Source organism: Dictyostelium purpureum, assembly GCF_000190715.1.
Source record: "Dictyostelium purpureum unplaced genomic scaffold DICPUscaffold_100, whole genome shotgun sequence".
In the NCBI taxonomy this organism is placed as follows: Eukaryota; Evosea; class Eumycetozoa; order Dictyosteliales; family Dictyosteliaceae; genus Dictyostelium; species Dictyostelium purpureum.
The window spans coordinates 62,151-81,536 of record NW_003519437.1 but is presented as its reverse complement, the minus strand read 5'-3'; the positions used below and the strand labels follow the sequence as shown (position 1 = coordinate 81,536).

The window sequence follows — 19,386 nt, the reverse complement described above, 5'->3', positions numbered from 1 at the left end:
AAACTTATAAGCCCAAAAATTTTTCTTATCCACCCTGTTTTTGGACCGAATTTTTATTTGTTATTGTATTATCAGAATTTAGTGAACAAGCAGGCCCTATAGCTCTTAATTTAATACCAGAACAATTTCACTTTGGGATGTTGGATTTCGATTTATCAAAGTATGTTGTTAAAGTAATGTCTGTAGATTTCCAAAATAAAACAAATGACTTGAAAACCCTATACAAAAGATTCACAAATGTTTTTTACATTGCCATCTACTCATAGAAGCGAAATCTATGCCTATGTAAGTAAAACAATTGATAATAATAATATTAATATTTGTATTGAAAATAAATATTAACTCTATTCATTAATTATTTAGGTACATCATTTCTCATTATTTGATATTAATGCCAGAGGCTATGTTAGACCATGTGTATTAAGTTATATTACAAAAAATCCACACAAAATTATTAAGTATTTTGAAAAGTTTATTTCTCAATTTAATCATTTAACATCGATTTTAAAAGCAAAGAACCATGTACTATTTGAAAAAGAATATAGGCAAAAACAAAAAGATTTAGAATTTACTTATCAACACTATCAAAAGGAAAGAGAACAGGAACAAAAAGATAATAATAACGATAATAAAGAAAATAACAGCAATAACGATAATAACAATCAACCACCATTGTCATCAACAACCCCAATCGATCAAAATACACCAGGTGATGATATTTATGAAGAATTTGATATTTTAACAGCAATTCAAGATGCATTACAAGAGTTAACCTCAATTGAAACTTTATTTGATCAAGAAAGAAAGATTCAATCATCCTCAAATTATAGGGAAAAGTTTTTATCAACACCACCCCATATGGAGTCATCTTTAGGAACAATATTTTTTTCAGATAATATTATAATAGATTCAGAGCCAAAGATTGTAGATACAATTAACAAAACTGTTCATTTGGATAAGCCACTTAGACATATCAGTGAACTATGCCCAGAAGTTTTTGACAAATTCCTCCATAAATTAGAACAATCATACAAATATTTTTCAAGATCACCACTTCAAATGGAATTTGATATTTTAGATCCACAAGTTTTAAGTAAGTTTAATTTATTAATTTTATTATTTTTTTAAAGCTCTAATAAATTTTTTGTATTTTTTAGATCCCAGAGCATCATTACTATCAATTGGTCAAACATCAATTTTAAATTTTTCTTTTGAATCTGAAAAGAAAAGTAATTATTTTAGATCACAATTAAGAGATATACATAAGGCCAAATCACATAATAAGAGTATTAATAAAACATCGTCACAACACAACTCGTTAAGCTCATATTCATCAGATCCAAGTTCATATTTATCTGTCTATTCTTCAAATTCATTGTAAGTATCAATTTACATAACTATTAATTAAATTAATAGAATATTAATTTATTTTTTTTAATTCAGAAACGATCAATTTGAAAGAAGCTTTTTTGAAAATAGTTTTAATCCATTCAATAGTAGAACAGTAGTAATTGATAGAATGTTTAATCCAGATAACAATAATAACAATAATAACAATAATAACAATAATAACAATAATAACAATAATAACAATAATAACAATAATAACAACAATAATAATTTAAATATGAACTTGAATATTAGCAATCTTTTAGTTAATAGCAATACAAATAATAATGATAATAGTGAAACCCTATTAATTGGTACAAGTACCAATAGTCTATTACCAATTGAAAATGTAGAAACACTTCACCATATGTTGAATAATAATAATAATAATATGAATAATATGAATAATAGGAATAATAGTAATAGTAATAGCAATAATAATAGTAATTATAGTAACCAAGGAAGAAACAATAATATTAAAAATAGCTTTGGTAATTTAAATCCACCACCTGGATTATTAAGTGATGACAATAACGGTACAATTAGATTCGAATCATTTTCAGATTATCTTTGGGGCAATAATAAAGATTTAATTTATGGAAGGGGTTTATTAAAAATATTAAACAAATATACTTGGTTAAGACATGCTGTCTATTCTTTATTAAAAGGAAGACCGTTGGTTATTTTGGGTTCTCAAGATAAGGAACAGTAAGTTATATATTTTTAAACTATTACAAAATATAGTTATACAGCTATTCTAATACCAATTTTTTATTATAGATTAATTATTTCGATGACATATGCATTAAGTATTTTTGTTGTAGGTCAACAAATGAATGGAAAAGAAGCTTTTGACCCATGGAAAACATCACCACTTTCTCTTTCAAATCTCTCATCATTAAAACTTATTGGTATGCCCAAGGTATTATCCAAATCACCTTTAATTCCAATTAATGTAGTAAATTATATATCAAGAATCGATTTAGACACCGAAGAGTATCATGGCATTCTTTATAGTTCTCAACCAGGTATAGTTGATGATATTTTAGGTCAAAAGAAGAATTGGTTTACAGAGAATATATACACTGCCCATATTCAAGATCAATTATATGAATTGGTACTAAAGAGTTTTTATTATTATCATTTATGTTGTCTACAAATTACCTCTCCAGCCATGTCACCCCAACACCCATCATCTCCCTCATTATTTAATAGTAAAAATAATAATGATAAAAATAGTGAAAAAACTAATGGTAATAATAGCATAAATTCAAACAACTCTAATTCACCAAGATCTACTTTAAATTCAAATAATGTTATTAAAACCAAAAACAATACAAACTCATTACTCTCACTTTCAGAATCTTTACTACCATCATTACCAAATGAAGCTAATAATAACAATAACAATAATAATAACAATAATAATAATAACAATAACAATAATAATAATAATAACAATAATAATAATAATAATAATAATAATAATAATAATAATAATACTAACAATAACAACACTAATAACAACAATCCTAATATTAAACAATCACCACAACGACACTTTTCAAGATCAGGTAATTTACAAAAAAAATCACCAACCACTTTAAAAGCTCAAAGATCAATGTCAGAGTCACACATAAAATATAATTTACCACATTTCAATATTAACAATAATCAACCATCAATACGTAATGTCACCTCCAACTCTGCAAACACAACACCGCTAATGTTTAATAATAAAACATCCAATCCATCATCACCATCTTCTTCACCATATCATACCCTTGACAAACCAATGTTAGTTACAGTTGCACCCGACTGATCCAAAATCATTATTCAAAAGATGGGATATTAATAATACACATGACCAATCTATAATAGAATATTTGACAGAAATTGTAAAAGATCAACAATATTATGAAGCATACAACACAAATGAAATTCAGATTGCACCAATTATTAAATTAGATTATACTCCGATGAGTACTGTAAAAAATAAAAAATAAAAAAAAATAAATAAAAAAAATAAAAAAATAAATAAAATAAAAACAAATTTATAAATAACAAATAAACCTTTTCTTTGTTTTTATATGTAAAATAAATATATTTATTATGTGTAGTGTGGTGTAATTTTAGATTTTAAATTGTGTGGAAAAATTAAATATTAAAGAAATAACTTTATTATTAACATGTTTTTATTTTTTAGATGTTTTGGTAAATCTTTAAATATTTTTTTTTTTAAATTAAAAGAAAATTTCCTTTTAATTAAAGATTTTCTTTATTGTCTAAATATCTGTATTAGTAATAAATAATTTTAAAAATTATTTTTTTATTTTATTTTACAATTTTTATTTATCATGAGAAGAATATTTTAAATATAAAATATGATTTTTCTTCCTACATTAACTATATTTTTTATAAACTGTTAAAAATGAATATACTTTTTGTATTGATATTATGTATTATTTTATATTCAATATTTGATTTGGTAAATATAAATTAAATTATTTAAAACTATTTTTGTTTATTAATTTTTTTTTTTATACAGATCAAAAAAAATAAAAAATTTTCAAAGAATGATCCTCCTGGATTTAAAGTTTCTTTACCAATAATGGGTGATTTGCTTCAAATTGGTGACCGTCCTCATAGAACATTTAAGGAATTAGAAGAAAAGTTTAATAAAGGTATATTTAAACTATGGATGGGTGATATCTATACTGTTGTAGTAACTGATGTTGATATGATAAATGAAGTATTGGTTAAGAAAGGAAATATCTTTGTAAATAGACCAAGTGTAAACTCATTTAAGTATGTATTTTGCTATAATTAATATTAAAAATAATGTATTTGTTAATCAAAAATATTTTTTAGTCAGTGGTCATATAATGGTCGTGGGTTAGTAATGGCTAATGATAATGAATGGAGAAGAATTAGAAACTTGGTTGCTGGTGCTTTTTCGAAAACTAAAGTTTCAAGAATTAGTGGATTAATTGAAGATCAAACTAGACACTTGATAAATAGCCTAAATGAACACAATGAAAAAAATATACCTGTAAGTAAAATAACTATTATTTTTTTATTTTTTATTTTAATTAATAAAATAATTTTATTTTCTAAAGTTTTATCCAAAAGCTTTACTCAGTAAATTCACCCTAAATGTTATTGGAAGATTATTTTTTTCAAAAGATGTTTGCACTGATGAAGATATCGCTGCTGTAGAAAACCAAACCAAAAGATTAATTGTTCCAATTTTAAAAGTATTTAAAACATTGGGTATAGGTCATTTAGATGATTTTATAAGTATTATATATCCATTTTTATTCCTTAAAAGAAAAAATTTACAAGTATCAATAGATGAAATATATGACTTTATGAAAGAAATTTATTTTGATCACTTAAAGAACATAGATTATGAAAATCCAAAAGATTTAATGGATATTTTAATTATTGATACTGATGGAAAAGATGAAAAACTTGTTGTACATACAGCCATGGACTTTTTATTAGGAGGAAGTCACACATCTGAAAGCACAATGCAATACTTTTTATTAAAAATAGTAGAGCAGCCACACATCCAAAAGAAAGTTTATGAAGAAATGATATCAGTTGCTGGTGAAGATTGTAAATTTATTACCTTGGATCATTGTAAAAAACTAACCTATCTTAATGCCTGTATTAAAGAAGTTCTTAGAATGATGCCAATCACACCACTTTCAGTTCCAAGAGTTAACAATGAGGATACAGAGATTGGTGGATATTTTGTTCCAAAAGGGGTATGTATATTTAAATTTAAAAGGATGTTTTAAATCTTTTTAACCAATTAAATATTTATTTAATATAGACTCAAATAATTCCAAATTTATATGGTTTAAGTAATTTAGCTAAATATGTAGAGAATCCTGAAAAATATATACCAGAAAGATGGTTGGAACCAAACAATAATAATAACACCAATATAAGCCCATCCACTGATAAATATTTTAATAATTTAATGAAAGTATCAGTACCATTTAGTGCAGGTATTAGAGGTTGTCCAGCATATTTCCTCGCAATTGATGAGATTATGAGTTCGTGCTCCAACATGGTCTTAAACTATACATTTGAGTCATTTGATGGGAAAACAATTGACCAAACTGAGGTATTTGGTTTAACAGTATATCCAAAGCCCTATCATTTAAAAATAAACAAAAGAAACTAAAAAAGATATTTTATAAAAATAAAAATAAATATAATAAACTTTATTTACAATCAATTAATTTAATTGATTGACTGTTACTCTATTTTAGTTTATACTTGTTTGTTTGTTTATTTAATTATTTATTTTTTTATTTATTTATTTATTTATTTATTTATTTGATTTTTTTTCTGTCTTTGTTTCTTAATGAGTTACCACTAAAAAGATATAAACTGAAAAGTAAGCACAAAGAAAATAAATCCAATGTCATTTTTGAACTTGATAACCAAACCAATACTAAAAGTGATACTATATTTGGGTGTCTTGAAATTGTATAGAAATCAAAATTTCTTTGGGGTGATAATTCGTACTCTTTATTTTTAAAACAATCGCAATATACCTGTAATGATAATAAAATATTAGTTTTTGAATAATTTAAATTCTAATATAATGATCTAAAAATACCTGTGCTATACCCAAAAGTTCGAAAACATCAAATAAAAAAAATTCTATAATTATAACCAAAATAAAAAATTTTTTGATTGGTAAAATAATGTAATTATATTCTGATATATTCCAAATTAAAAAATCTATATGTCTCCAATTCTCTATCATCGCCTAAACAACGAAAAAATAAATAATTTTAATTAATAAACTCTGTAATTCTTTAAAATAATTAGTATTAAAGTTAATACCTACCTCGATAACTATAGAGGTAATTAAATTATATATTGATCTCTCTAATGGAGCAAAACTTGAAGATCTAATAAATGATTTATAGAATTTGCATGCCATTAAACTGTGTTGCAAAATAAATATTGAAACTAAAATACTATTTATGGCTAAATCTTCAAACATTTTGGTGGTTGGTACACCAGTGTGTATATTTAAACTATTATTTTTAAAAACATTATTTATTGTAATCAATTTGACCAAATGAACAACTGAAAGTGATGTTATTAATGCAGATAAGAGGGATATTATTATTTTCAATAGCTTAAATATAAATGAAAAGAGTTTATTAAAAATTGTTACATTATTATTATTAGTATTTTTTGCTATATATGTATCATTATTATTATTTCTGTTAAAAGTTTTCATTTATTAATTTATAAGTAGTTTATTACTGTTTAAAATTGAAATCATAAACCTGTTGTTTTATTAATAAATAAAAATAAACTAATTTAATGGTAAATCCCGCCACCTATTTTTTTTTTAATGTTTTAAAAAAAAAATTTTGAAAATTTTTAAATTATTTTTTTATTTTAATTTCTTTTAATAAAACCATTATTATTTGAAAAATATTTTTTTTTAATTTTTTTTCTATTTGTTAAATTAATCATAATAATTATAAAAACAAGTACCTTATCTGTAAATTATTTTTAATTTAAAAAAAAAAAAAAAAAATTACAAAAACCATTTTAAATATAAGTGCCAAACCCAATACCCTAATTTAATCAATAGATAAATGGAAATACAGAATATTCATTCAACGAGACCATTTTTTTAAATTACTTCCCAAACCCTTTATTGGGTATCATCAAAAAGACCAATTCAATAACTCATCTTCATAAAAAATGAAAGTTTTAAATTTTTTTAAATACTTTTTTACTAATTATGGTTATGATAATAACTATTAATCTTTGGTTTTTAAAAACAGATATGAAGAAAAGTATGAAATATTATAAGGACCAATGGAATTCATCCATTCTCCCATTTTCTTGTAATTATGACTTATTAAAAAATTACTAATATACAGATAAATAATAGTTTTGTCAAATTTTGTTATATCTAAAATAAAAAGGGGAATATTTTAATTTTTTTGTTTAAAGTAAAATAACTATTTTTTTTTTTTTTTTTTTATTTGGTTTTTGAATAAAAATATTATATAAAACTAATTATTTTTTATTGAAATGTCATATGAAATTTGTTATGAAACCAACCCATTGTAATTGAAAATCTTTGAATTAATTTAATATCTGAATGATTCTTTAAATGGTCCGAGGTTGATTTGATCCATATCGATAATGACTCTAAAATATGACACTCTAAATATTTATCGATATCTTCTTTTGATGTTAATATTATATCTAAAACTTGGCAAATATTGTATTCGATTACTGATGGTGGCCAATAGTTTTCTAACCAATAAATTAATTGTTGTTGAATAGTTGATGCTGGATTATATAGTATACAATTATTATTTATATTATTTATTATATTTGCAATATTGTTATTATTATTACAATTATTTATTAAACTATTATTATTCATATTATTATTATTATTACTATTATTTATATTATTATTATTATTATTATTATTATTATTATTATTATTATTATTATTATTATTATTATTATTATTATTATTTACATGGGCGTAATAATTCTCAAGGAAACCTCTTAAATTTAATTCGAGTAAGGTTTTAGTTATATCACCATCACCCAACATGCAATCTCTGAGTATATCTACCATTATCTTTGGTTCACTTAAAGAGAATAAATAACTTTTTCTCATATGTTCAGATAGTTCTGGGTGTTTATTTACAAGTTGCATAATTTGTTCGTCTGTTGAACCTAAAAGGTCATGGTTTCTGCTATCGATGAGAATAAGCTCTGAGTGGGAACCAACTTTATTGATTACAATGGTCATCCAATGAACAGCTTGGCCTATCATAAATACATGGGTGTAGTTATTATTTTTCTTGAACAATTGCGATATTCTTTCCATTTCTCCTATTTCTTCAATTGGTAATCTGTTGTTCTTTAATGACTGAATTGCCCAATCTGGAAGCACTGTAATGGGATAGTGTTGTTCGCTTATCATATTTTTACTTTCAAATAAATAATCTATATATGTTCTTTCCAATACACCTTTTAATATATACTTTTCGCTCCATGGATATAACTTTCTTTTCTTGGTTTTTGCATTCTCTAAAAATAATTTGATAGTTTTCCCCAGTATAAATACCAAAAATAATGGTTCTATTTTTCTAATTTGGGTAAAAAGGAGAGGTTGGGCCTCTTCAAACTCCTTCTCAAAGACAACTATTCAATGGTTACCAACGAATTATATAAACTATAATAACCGCAACTATCATTCTTTCTTTGTTTTAAAACTTTTAATTGCCAAATATAAATTTCATTATTATTACTATCTATATTGTTATTATTATTATTATTATTATTATTATTATTATTATTATTATTATTTTTGATTATATTTTTATAAATTATTTTATCATTATTTATATTTTCGTTATTTATATTTAATAAATCTTTTACTATTATTCTATTTGAGTGGTATTGTATTGATTTTTGGTTATTTTCTTCCTCTCTTTTGGATGAATGTGAGAAAAAATGATTTCTTTCTTTAAATTTTGGAATGGTATCAACGATACTATTTATAATATCAAGTACAATCGACCTTGGTACATAGGATGGAGAAGAAAAATCTGATATTTTATTTTGTTGTTTTTCGAATTCCATCTTTATTTCAAACAGAAATACAGTTGAACAGAATTGTTTTTTTTTTTTTTTTTTTTTCTTCTGGGGAGATATTTGAGAATGAAAAAAAAGTTGTTTTTACGAAAAAAAAAAAAAATTTTATAAAAAAAAAAGCCGTAAATTTTATTTTTTTATGATTTTGAGTTTTCTTTTTTTAATTGCATTAAAAAAAAAGAGATATTATTTATATATATTCATTTGTTTTTAAAAACTTTAATAAAAAATTAAAAAAAAAAAAATTTTAATTTAAATTTAAAAAACAATTTAAAAAAAATTAAAAAAATTAAAAAATTAATTTTTTTTTTTTGACTGTGTGCTCTGTCAATAAGTAAATTAAAATATTCAAATAAATAAGAAAAAAGAAAGAATATGTTTGAAAGAATCAAAAAAAATATCTTCCTTTTACAAAAAATATAAAAATAAATATATTTTTATAATTTAATCAAATAAATAAAATATACATGAATATTTAAAAAATTAAAAATAAAAAAAAAAAATTGTATGGTAATATTTTTTTATTTTTTTTTTTTTAATTTTGATATTAAACAAATAATATTGAAAGGTTAAACTTTTTTTTTTTTAATAAACTATTTTTAAAACGGGTCGAATCAAATAAAAGAGATAATAAAGTAAAAATTTGGCAATCATAGTTAAAATTAGAATAAAACATTTAATCAATCTTATCGTTTTTTGATCTAAAATTTATTAATTAAATCTATTATAATTCTTTTAAATATCGATTATGTGTTTTAATTCTAAAAAAATTGAAATTCAATTTAAATTTAAAATAATAACATTTTTTCAATTGTTTTATGATAATAGGGTTTTTCATGAATTTTAATGGATTTTGAATAGAACGTCGTTTATTAACCAAAAAAAGTTAAAATTAAATTAAAAAAAAAAAAAAAAGGGATTTCATCTTATTAAACATTATATCAAAAATTAATATGAAACTATTATTTTTAGCTTTTACTTGACCTATAAATAATAAAGCAAACACAAAGTGTTTATTATAATAATTATTTATATTTATTTTATCGTAACAGGTAAAAAAAAAACTCCATATTATTTTGACTTTATAATAATTAAAGTTTTTAATATGCTTTTCTAAAAGTAAATAAAATTATAATAAAATGTATAATTTTGGATAGTGTGTTTATGATGTTGAAATTTAATGACATATTTTTTAAATGTTTTTAAATTACTTAATTAATATATGGGTTTTTGTGTAGCACAAGTAAATGTTAACACAGATTCTTTTGGGGGTGAGTATAATTGTGTTGTAGTTTTTAAAACGAATTTTTTGTTGTTTTGTTTTGATTTAGAAATTAATAAATCTATTAAAATAACAAAGGTTTTTTTTATTATAAAAAAAAAAAAACCACCTTTATTTTACAAATAAATATAAAATTTTGTTATAAAAAAAAGAATGCGGGTGGTAGTTTATAAAAACATATATATAAAAAAAAAGGATAAACTTTTTTTAAAACCCAAACTTTATATGAAAACTCACTATTCAAATTATTTTTTATAAAAAAGCTGAATTTTTGTGATCAATTTTTTTAACAAAATGTGCACAAATTAGGAATGTGTGATTCATATGGGATTACCACCCTACAGTACCATAGCTATTTTTAATATCAATTTTGGTATCTTCATTTGGAGATTATTGATTCCTCTAATTTTAGACTAAAAGGAGGTTAGTCCCCACACAAGTGGGGTTTTTTTTTTATTGAAAAATTTTTATATTTTATATTTTTTTGAAAATTTTTTTTTTTCAAAAATTTGGGTGTTTTTAATAATTGAATATTGAACGAGAAAAATCCTTCAAACAACAATTACCTCAAAAATTTTACAAAAATAGAAATAAACCTACAAAAAAATATAATTAAAACTTTAATTAAACAATAATTTATTATAATACCAACTATTATATAGAGGCATATTGTTTTTTTTTTTTTTTCAATAAAAAAAAAAAACCACTTTATAGATAAACAATAGTTTTGGGTTTTTAAGCTACTGTGTGTTTTATGGGGGATGTATTTTTAGTTTTTATTATTTTTTTTTTTTGAAAAGATGAATTTAACAACAATATTGTGTGGTAATAGGTGTTATTTTAGGCTTGTGTGGAAATAATACAGGGAATATAGATGATAAATAAAACTTTGATTTAAATATAAGTATGAAAAAGTTTTTTTGAATCACCTATGTTATCTCAAATTCCCTAAATGAACTTGATTATATAAATTTAAAAAAAGAAAATACCAACCCCATTATTAAAATGTGTCACAAAGATCGATTTTTTTTTTTTTCAATATGTATTTATTTTAAAAAAAAAAAATTTTTAATATAACAAAAAAAAAAACCCACACACTCATGCACATTGTATTATTTATAACCCACCAACTTAAAAGTGATGATGTTGTTTAGTAAATTTTTTTAAAATTATAAGAGTTTTGTTTTTGTTGTTGATAAAAAATATGTATTTATTTATATATTAAATTAAAAAAAGAGGGTCATTGTATAATATAAAGTTTAAAATACACAAATGGATGAAACTCTTAATTTGGGAAGTCTGTTTTTTTTTTTTTATTCAATTTTAAAAAGTTTTTTTTTTTTTTTTATAAATAGATCAGAAAAAAAAATACAAATGACCTCATTCTTTTAAATAATAAATTTAATAAATAACCAAAAAAAAAAAAAAAAATTATAATTCAAACTCAACACTGTATTTGTTTAATAATAGTAATAATAGTAATAATATTTTTATTATTTATTTAAATCATTCATTTTATATATATTTAATATTTATTTTAAATTGTATTTATATAATTGTATTTTTATAATTAATTAATTAGTAAAATGTCAAATATGAATTTAAATTTTAAAGTTCCAACCTGGGATTTTATCATCACCGATCCATCAATACCAAAGAATAGTACCCCAAGAAACTCATCACCTAAGGTTTCTAGTCCAAAGGTTTCTAGTCCAAAAACATCAAGTCCAAAAACTGCAAGTCCAAAGTTGGCTCATATCCCAAGAGCTTCTCAAATGGATCAAATAAGTTTATCAAATGAAGGACCTTCAACAGAGAGCGGCAGACAATCACCAAGTGTAAAAAAGACAAAATCACTAGTTGTACCAGGTAGTGGCTCCAGTAGTCCAACTTTAAAATTCTCTTATTACCAAGTCCCACAAGCTACCAATAAACCACAATCACCTAAAATAAATGGTAATAAAAATTCGCCACAATCATCCCCTGTTCTATCATCAAATAGTCCAAATATTGTTTCCGAAAACAATACCAGTTCCAATAATATTAAATTAGAATTAGAACAAAGACTCTTAAAAAGACAATATCAAAAAATGATAGAAAAGCAAAATTTAGAAAGGGATAAGGCCAATGAAAGAGAAAAGCTTGTAATTCAACAACAACAAATTGAACAACAAAAATACCAAATTGAAATGCAACAACAACAAATCTTACAATTAACACAAATGCATCAAAAACAATTCTTCCAACAATCACATTTATATAACCATAACAATAATATTGTATTTAATAACAATAATAATATTAATAATAACAATAACTGCAATAACGCCTCCAATATAATACTTAACAATCAAAACAACGGTTTTATTAATCACTACAATATTAAAAATACTGCCAAAGTACAATCCCCTGAACAATCACCAAGTGTCTCCTCACCATCTTTACCATCATCACCATCATCACCAACCCATTGTGGATCTATGGACTCATCCTCCTCGTCACCATCAATGATTTCATTACCACCATTAGGTTATAAAAAGGCAACAAGTTTCCCAAGCTGTGACCTTTTGTTTAAACCATCATCCCCATCCTTACAAAATGTTCCATCTGTTGAAAACTCTGCAAACTTTATCCATTTGCCCCCAATCAGAGATGAAATTTTTTAAATTAAATCTATTTATTAAATCTATTTATTTATTTATTTATTTATTTATTATCAAAAATTGTAAAATAATTATTTTAATATAACTAATAATCATATACTCATAAAACTATATAGACATATAATCATAAAACCTTAATTTTTTTAATAAAATATAAAATAACTATATAAGTTGTTTTTTAAATATTAAAACTTCTTTTTTTTTTTTATTTAACATTGGTTTTTTTATTTTGTATTTAAATTAAAACTTGTTTTTATTTTTTTATTATTATGATTTGTTTGATTTGATAAAAGAATGAATTTTAAATAGTATGTTTAGAAAACATATCCAAAGGTTGATGTTTGTGGTGGGTTATGAATTGATTTCTTTTCTACCAAAACTCTTCTGGATGCCTTCATTTTATCACCAAACTTTTCAAGACCATCTTTTCTTAATTCATCTGAATACTTTTGGATATAAGTTGGAATTGAATTAGCTGATGTAGCCCAGTATTGAATAACAAATGAAATTGGACGACCTTTGGTGCATGTAGTTGGGTCTAGGAGTCCTGTATTTACTTCAAAAATATTTGATTTGCTGAATAAATTACCTTTTTCCAAATTTACAATGTCTATAATGAATATTTTTTATAAGTATCATTGATCATTTTTTTTTATTTTTTTTTTTTTTATTTTAATTTTTACTTACGATTAACATGATCAACGATCCATGTTTTCCATGCATCAAGAATTGTAACATCTACATCAACAGTAACTTCATAGATATATTGCTCTGTCATTTTTTTTTTTTATTTATCTTTTGATAATTATAAGTATATTAATATAAAAGGGGTATAATACAATAAAAAAAAAAGAAAAAAATTTTATTAATAAAAAAAAAAAAAAAAAAATTAATTTAAAATTAATATTTAATAAAAAAAATAAAAAAAAAAATGGGGGTTTTTGATTTAAAAATTAATTGTAAATTTCATTTCAAATAAATATTAAAGAAAAAACAACTATGGTTGACAAAAAGAATTAAAAAGTAAGTAATATCTTGATTGGATTATAATCATTTAAAGTTAAATTAAAATTTGTATAAAAAAAGTATATTTTTAAATTATTAAAATAAAATTAAAAATAAAATTAAAAAATAAAAAAATTAAAATAATAAAAAAAAAATAAAAATAAAAAAAAATTTTTAAAAATTTTAAAAAATTTTTTTTTTTCGTTTTTTTATAAAAAAAAAAAGCTTCGTTTTGATTAATTTTTTTTACTCGTATCTGTAGAGAAATATACATTCAAAAAAATCAGAATTACCAAATAATTGTATATATATAATAACAAAAAAATAAATAAATAACATATATTATAAAAGAAAAAATGACAGATAAAGAAGAAAATGTTATCTCAGAAGAATCATTAAATACAGAAACTAAAAAAGTTACAAATAAAAGATCCAGAGATGAAGAAATGGACGAAGTTGAAGAAGATGGTGGTAATGTTAAAAAGACATCATTCCCACAAATTACTATAGAGGATACTGTAAATTATTTCTTTTTAAAAATATAAAATTAGCTAAAAAATAAATATTAACAATTTCATTTAAAATTTATAATATAATATTCAAATAATATCAAAAAAAACCTCACAATTTCGATTATAATCTACAATATTATTATTACATAAACTCAAATTAATAAAAATTAGGCCGATGAACAAATTAGAAAGGTCACTATACCATTTAACAGAATTGCACCATTAAAAGCCAACTGGCAACAAATTTACGAACCAATCGTTACACATCTTAAATTACAAATTAGAATGAACACAAAAACAAGAAAAGTAGAAATTAAAACATCAAAATCAACTAAAGAAACCTCATCACTTCAAAAAGCTGCTGATTTTGTTCACGCATTTTCACTTGGTTTCGATGTTAATGTAAATATTTAATACCATTATTATTATTATTATTATTATTATTATTATTATTATTATTATTATTATTATAATTATCAAATCATATGGAATATAGATATTGATACTTTTATTATTTTAGGATGCTGTTGCAATTTTAAGATTAGACGATTTATATATAGATTCATTTGACGTTGAAGATGTCAAAATTTTAAAGGGTGATAATTTATCTCGTGCTATTGGTCGTGTTGCTGGTAAAGATGGTAAAACCAAATTCACAATCGAAAATGTTACAAAAACTAGAATTGTTTTAGCTGATAAGTAAGTTTTATTGTTTAGCATTGGTTTGGCAGTTAATGAAAATATTAATTTATTTATTACTATTATTTTAGACGTATTCATATTTTAGGTTCATATTCAAATATCAGAGTTGCTAAAGATGCAATTTGTGATTTAATTATTGGTTCACCACCAGGTAAAGTTTATGCCAAGTTAAGAACTGTTGCTAGTCGTATTAGCGAAAGATTCTAGGGTTTTTAAAAGAAATATACTCAATAATCGATTATAGGGCTTTTAACAAATAACAAAAAAACACAAAAAAAAAAATCCAAAAAAAAACAAATAAAAAAAATATATAAAAAAAAAATTTCCAAAAAAAAAAAAACCATGCATTATTATATATAATACTTTAATTATTAATTGTTGTTTATAAATTATTATTAGATTTATTTTTATTTAATTTTTATTATAATTTTATTTTTAAATTATTAACCAGTATTTTTCATACCAGATGAAATACCATTAAAAGTGATGATTAGTGTATCAACTAATAATGGATCTTGGGAATCGACATGAGAAGATCTTAAACGTCTAAGGGTTTCTGCTTGGATATAGTTACATACATCCATGTAGGAACGACGAATAGATACAAAGTGTTGAAGAATTTGATTATCTTCTTGAAGAGTTTTATGTTTAGTGAGACCAAGAACAGCATCAATAGTAATTTGAAGTTCTTTAACCAACTCTTCACCCAATGATTGGTTTTCAAAGGGTACCAATAGTTCGTTGTATCTTTGGGCAATTTGTGGATCAGTCTTCATGAGAACCATTTCAACTAAATCTATAAGGGTTCTAAAGAATGGCCATTCATTGTACATCGTTCTTAAATTATCTTCCCAGTTTTTAGATTTGGCTTCTTTGATGGCTTCTTCGATACCTAACCAAACTGGAAGGATTAATCTATTCTGTGTAAAAGAGAAGATATATGGAATAGCTCTAATTGAGTCAACTGAGAATTGGGCTGCACGTTTAGATGGACGGGAGCCAATATTTAAATGGATCATTTCTGGTTGAACTGTTGATGTACGGAAATATTTAATAAAGTTTGGATTTTCTTTAGTAATTGATCTATACTTTTTGCATGATGCCATGGAAAGGTGTTCCATTATCTCTCTCCATTTATCGGTTGGTGGTGGAGGTGGAGTTAATGTTTGTTTAAGAACAGCAGTTGTATAAAGTTCGATAGTACGTAATGCAACACCCAATTGTCCATAATGAGAGTTGATAGTTTCGCCTTGTTCAGTAATTCTAATGGTGCCTCTAAGTGAACCACCAGGTTGGGACATAATACCTTCGTGAGCTGAACCACCACCACGACCAATACTACCACCACGACCATGGAAAAGAGTTAATTTGACATTAAATTTATCACATAAATTTGCTAAAATTTCTTGAGCTTTGTATAACTCCCATGCAGATGTTAAACGACCTGCATCTTTAGCGCTATCACTATAACCCAACATAATTTCTTGTTCTCCACTGATTGCTTTGATATACCATGGTAATTTGAAAAGGGCCTCCATTGTTTTGGGTGCATTGTCAAGATCGGTAGCAGTTTCAAATAATGGAACAACTCTTTGTGGGTGTTTGTTACCTGCTTCTTTTTGTAAAAGATGAACGGCAAGAATATCGGATGGGGATTGGCACATTGAAATAACATAGGCCCCTAATGATTCATCTGAAAGATTAGCTGCCATTTTAAATGTTGATAGCACCTCTTTAACTTCAGGTGAGCATGGTAAATCATCTGGAATCAATGGTCTCTTGTTTTCCAATTCTAAAATTAAAAAGTCTTGTTTCTTCTTTTCATCCCATTCTCTATAGCTACCCAATCCAAGATATTGAGTAATACAGTCAATTACATCGGTGTGTCTACTTGATTCTTGACGAATATCCATCTTTGAAAGTGTTAAGCCAAAGCAACTTAAACGTCTAATATTATCTAAAAGACGACCATTGGCCACTGATTCGGCACCAACTTCAACTAAAGAATCGTAACAAATTTGAAGTGGTTCTAAAACCTCGGATGCATATTCATAGGTATCTCCTGGGGCATAGTTGACTGGTAGACCAGCAATAAGGTCCTCATATTTTCTTTTGGTCAATAACATTTTATCTCTAATCTCTGCTAAAACAATACGATAACATTCTCTGCTTGGAATACCTTCTTTAAATTCTTTATAAAGAGTTGTTAAATACCTTAGTTTGTTGCCTTGTCTTCTTTCCATTGATTGCTTGGAGTATTCTTCTAATTTCTTGTTCTTTTTGATCATTGATAATTCGAATAAGAGAGCATCAATTTCTTTATAGTAAAGAGTGGAGGCGATCCAACGAGAGAAATATGAAATGCTTTTAGTGGTTTCAGCATTTACATTTGGATTACCATCTCTATCACCACCCATCCAACTTGCGATTTTAACATTTACAAAAGCGGGTGGTAAATTCTTTTTTAAATATTTTTCACAACAACGGTCTAAAATCTTTATGAATTTTGGTATAGCTTGCCATAAAGTTTGTTCGATAACAGAAAAACCACCATGGGCTTCCATCTCAACAGTAACTTTGCTTCTTCTAATTTCATCGGTTAACCATGAGCCCCCAATTTCTCTTAATAATGATTTGTTTGCATCTTCTCTTTCAAAGCCTGTTAATGTTTTATTATCGATAAGAGCTAAAGCTTCACCAATTGCATTGTTTTTCGAAATCATAGTTCTTCTCATAATTTGAGTTGGGTGAGCAGTTAATACTAATTCGATATTTTGTTTTAAAATGGCATCTTTTTAATAAAAAAATTAGTAACTAATAATTATTTTTTTTTTTTTTATAAATTTATTTTATTATACCACATACCATAAACTTGATCAGGTGTTAAACCTTTTGAAAGTAGCTGTTCAAATACTTCTTCGCATGAATAGTTTAGTTGTTCACCATTTAAAAATGTATTACGAACTGAACGAATTAAATGATGTTGTTCTGCAACATTAATTAAATTTAAAAATTGGGAGAAAATTCTTGAAATCTTTAATGAATCTACATTTGAAAGCGATGATATTTTATGAGTATATTGGTCAATAAATTCTTTAGTTCTTTCACTGGGTGGGGTCTCTAATATTAACTCTGATGCTTTTTTAATAATTTCTTCGCCATCTTCTTCTAATTCTTTAATTGATTCCCATAAAATATTTCTTAATTTTTCTATATCTCTATCCAAATCATCTGGGACTGATAAAACGCCAAAATCATATGGATTTTCGTTTGGCATTGTATTAATTAAATTTGATTAAAAACAAATAAACAAATAAATAAATAAACAAACAAATAAATAAACAAATAAAATATAATTGTAGATATGTATAAATAAAAATGAATAAATAAACAAATAAATAAAAATAGATGTGTATTTATAGTGATAGAAATAAAAAGAAAAAAAAAACAATTAAAAAAAAAAATGATTTAAATATTTATCCAAAATAAAAAAAATTAAAAAATTACAATAAAATTAATTTTGTTTTTAAAAAAAAATTTACTTTTTTTTATTTTTTTTTATTTTATTTTTTTTATTGTTTTTTTTATATTAAATTTTAGGGATTCGTGGCGCTATGGAGGTAGATCTATGCTAAAACTAATTTTTTCGAACAGGTCATGGTTTTTAATTCAGATAATAGCAACCAAAAAGTAAATCATTTTTTTTTGGTAATAACGAAAAAGTTAGATCATTTCCTGCTTTTATTTTTAATATAAAAAGAATGTTGGAAATTAGTTTTTTTTATATTAAATTAATTGCACACTTAAAAAAGAAATTTTTTTTTTTTTTTTTTTTTTTTTATTTGTTATAATATAAACTAATTAAATATATTTCAATGAATATACTAACACATAAACATATAAACACACCACTTTCTAAAATTAAAAATATAATAATAAAATAATAAAAAAATATATTTTTTAAAAAATAAAAAAAAAATAAAAAAAGAAAAAAAATTTTTAAAAAAATTTTGTTGTTTTTTATTTTTTGTTTTCTCAATATATAAACTAAAATCACACTTTTGTATTTTTATTATTTATTTATTTATTTATAAGTTTTTTTAATTAAAAATATCTTTTTTATTTATTTGTTTCTCTTGTAATAATAAAATAAAAA

General features: G+C 23.5%; 8 protein-coding genes across 8 annotated transcripts; 4 read left to right on the top strand and 4 right to left on the bottom strand.

Moving 5' to 3' along the window:
- Positions 1-237: 237 nt before the first annotated feature.
- DICPUDRAFT_78323 (uncharacterized protein) lies at positions 238-3,211 on the top strand (the record flags this gene model as incomplete). Its single annotated transcript, XM_003287423.1, has 5 exons — positions 238-285; positions 364-1,093; positions 1,158-1,377; positions 1,444-2,097; positions 2,170-3,211. The coding sequence occupies 5 exons, from the start codon at positions 238-240 to the stop codon at positions 3,209-3,211; spliced, it is 2,694 nt and encodes an 897-aa protein (XP_003287471.1).
- A 608-nt stretch (positions 3,212-3,819) lies between these two features.
- Positions 3,820-5,668, top strand: DICPUDRAFT_54851 (uncharacterized protein; the record flags this gene model as incomplete). The annotated part of the gene is made up of 5 exons (XM_003287422.1): positions 3,820-3,877; positions 3,938-4,197; positions 4,261-4,441; positions 4,509-5,162; positions 5,231-5,668. The coding sequence occupies 5 exons, from the start codon at positions 3,821-3,823 to the stop codon at positions 5,585-5,587; spliced, it is 1,509 nt and encodes a 502-aa protein (XP_003287470.1). The 3' UTR covers positions 5,588-5,668.
- Positions 5,669-5,738: 70 nt separating this feature from the next.
- On the bottom strand, positions 5,739-6,664 carry DICPUDRAFT_78321 (uncharacterized protein; the record flags this gene model as incomplete). The annotated part of the gene is made up of 3 exons (XM_003287402.1): positions 5,739-5,963; positions 6,029-6,181; positions 6,263-6,664. The coding sequence occupies 3 exons, from the start codon at positions 6,662-6,664 to the stop codon at positions 5,739-5,741; spliced, it is 780 nt and encodes a 259-aa protein (XP_003287450.1).
- Positions 6,665-7,468: 804 nt separating this feature from the next.
- DICPUDRAFT_151580 (uncharacterized protein) lies at positions 7,469-9,054 on the bottom strand (the record flags this gene model as incomplete). The annotated part of the gene is made up of 2 exons (XM_003287401.1): positions 7,469-8,499; positions 8,655-9,054. 2 exons carry the CDS (start codon positions 9,052-9,054, stop codon positions 7,469-7,471), a joined length of 1,431 nt encoding a protein of 476 aa, XP_003287449.1.
- A 2,880-nt stretch (positions 9,055-11,934) lies between these two features.
- Positions 11,935-13,014, top strand: DICPUDRAFT_78318 (uncharacterized protein; the record flags this gene model as incomplete). Its single annotated transcript, XM_003287421.1, has 1 exon — positions 11,935-13,014. One exon carries the CDS (start codon positions 11,935-11,937, stop codon positions 13,012-13,014), a length of 1,080 nt encoding a protein of 359 aa, XP_003287469.1.
- Positions 13,015-13,325: 311 nt separating this feature from the next.
- Positions 13,326-13,789, bottom strand: DICPUDRAFT_78317 (uncharacterized protein; the record flags this gene model as incomplete). The annotated part of the gene is made up of 2 exons (XM_003287400.1): positions 13,326-13,621; positions 13,699-13,789. 2 exons carry the CDS (start codon positions 13,787-13,789, stop codon positions 13,326-13,328), a joined length of 387 nt encoding a protein of 128 aa, XP_003287448.1.
- Positions 13,790-14,372: 583 nt separating this feature from the next.
- On the top strand, positions 14,373-15,437 carry DICPUDRAFT_151576 (uncharacterized protein; the record flags this gene model as incomplete). Its single annotated transcript, XM_003287420.1, has 4 exons — positions 14,373-14,534; positions 14,700-14,930; positions 15,049-15,227; positions 15,299-15,437. 4 exons carry the CDS (start codon positions 14,373-14,375, stop codon positions 15,435-15,437), a joined length of 711 nt encoding a protein of 236 aa, XP_003287468.1.
- A 163-nt stretch (positions 15,438-15,600) lies between these two features.
- DICPUDRAFT_97713 (uncharacterized protein) lies at positions 15,601-18,683 on the bottom strand. The gene is made up of 2 exons (XM_003287399.1): positions 18,096-18,683; positions 15,601-18,021 (listed from the first exon to the last, which is right to left on the bottom strand). The coding sequence occupies exons 1-2, from the start codon at positions 18,505-18,507 to the stop codon at positions 15,674-15,676; spliced, it is 2,760 nt and encodes a 919-aa protein (XP_003287447.1). The 5' UTR covers positions 18,508-18,683; the 3' UTR covers positions 15,601-15,673.
- Positions 18,684-19,386: the final 703 nt, after the last annotated feature.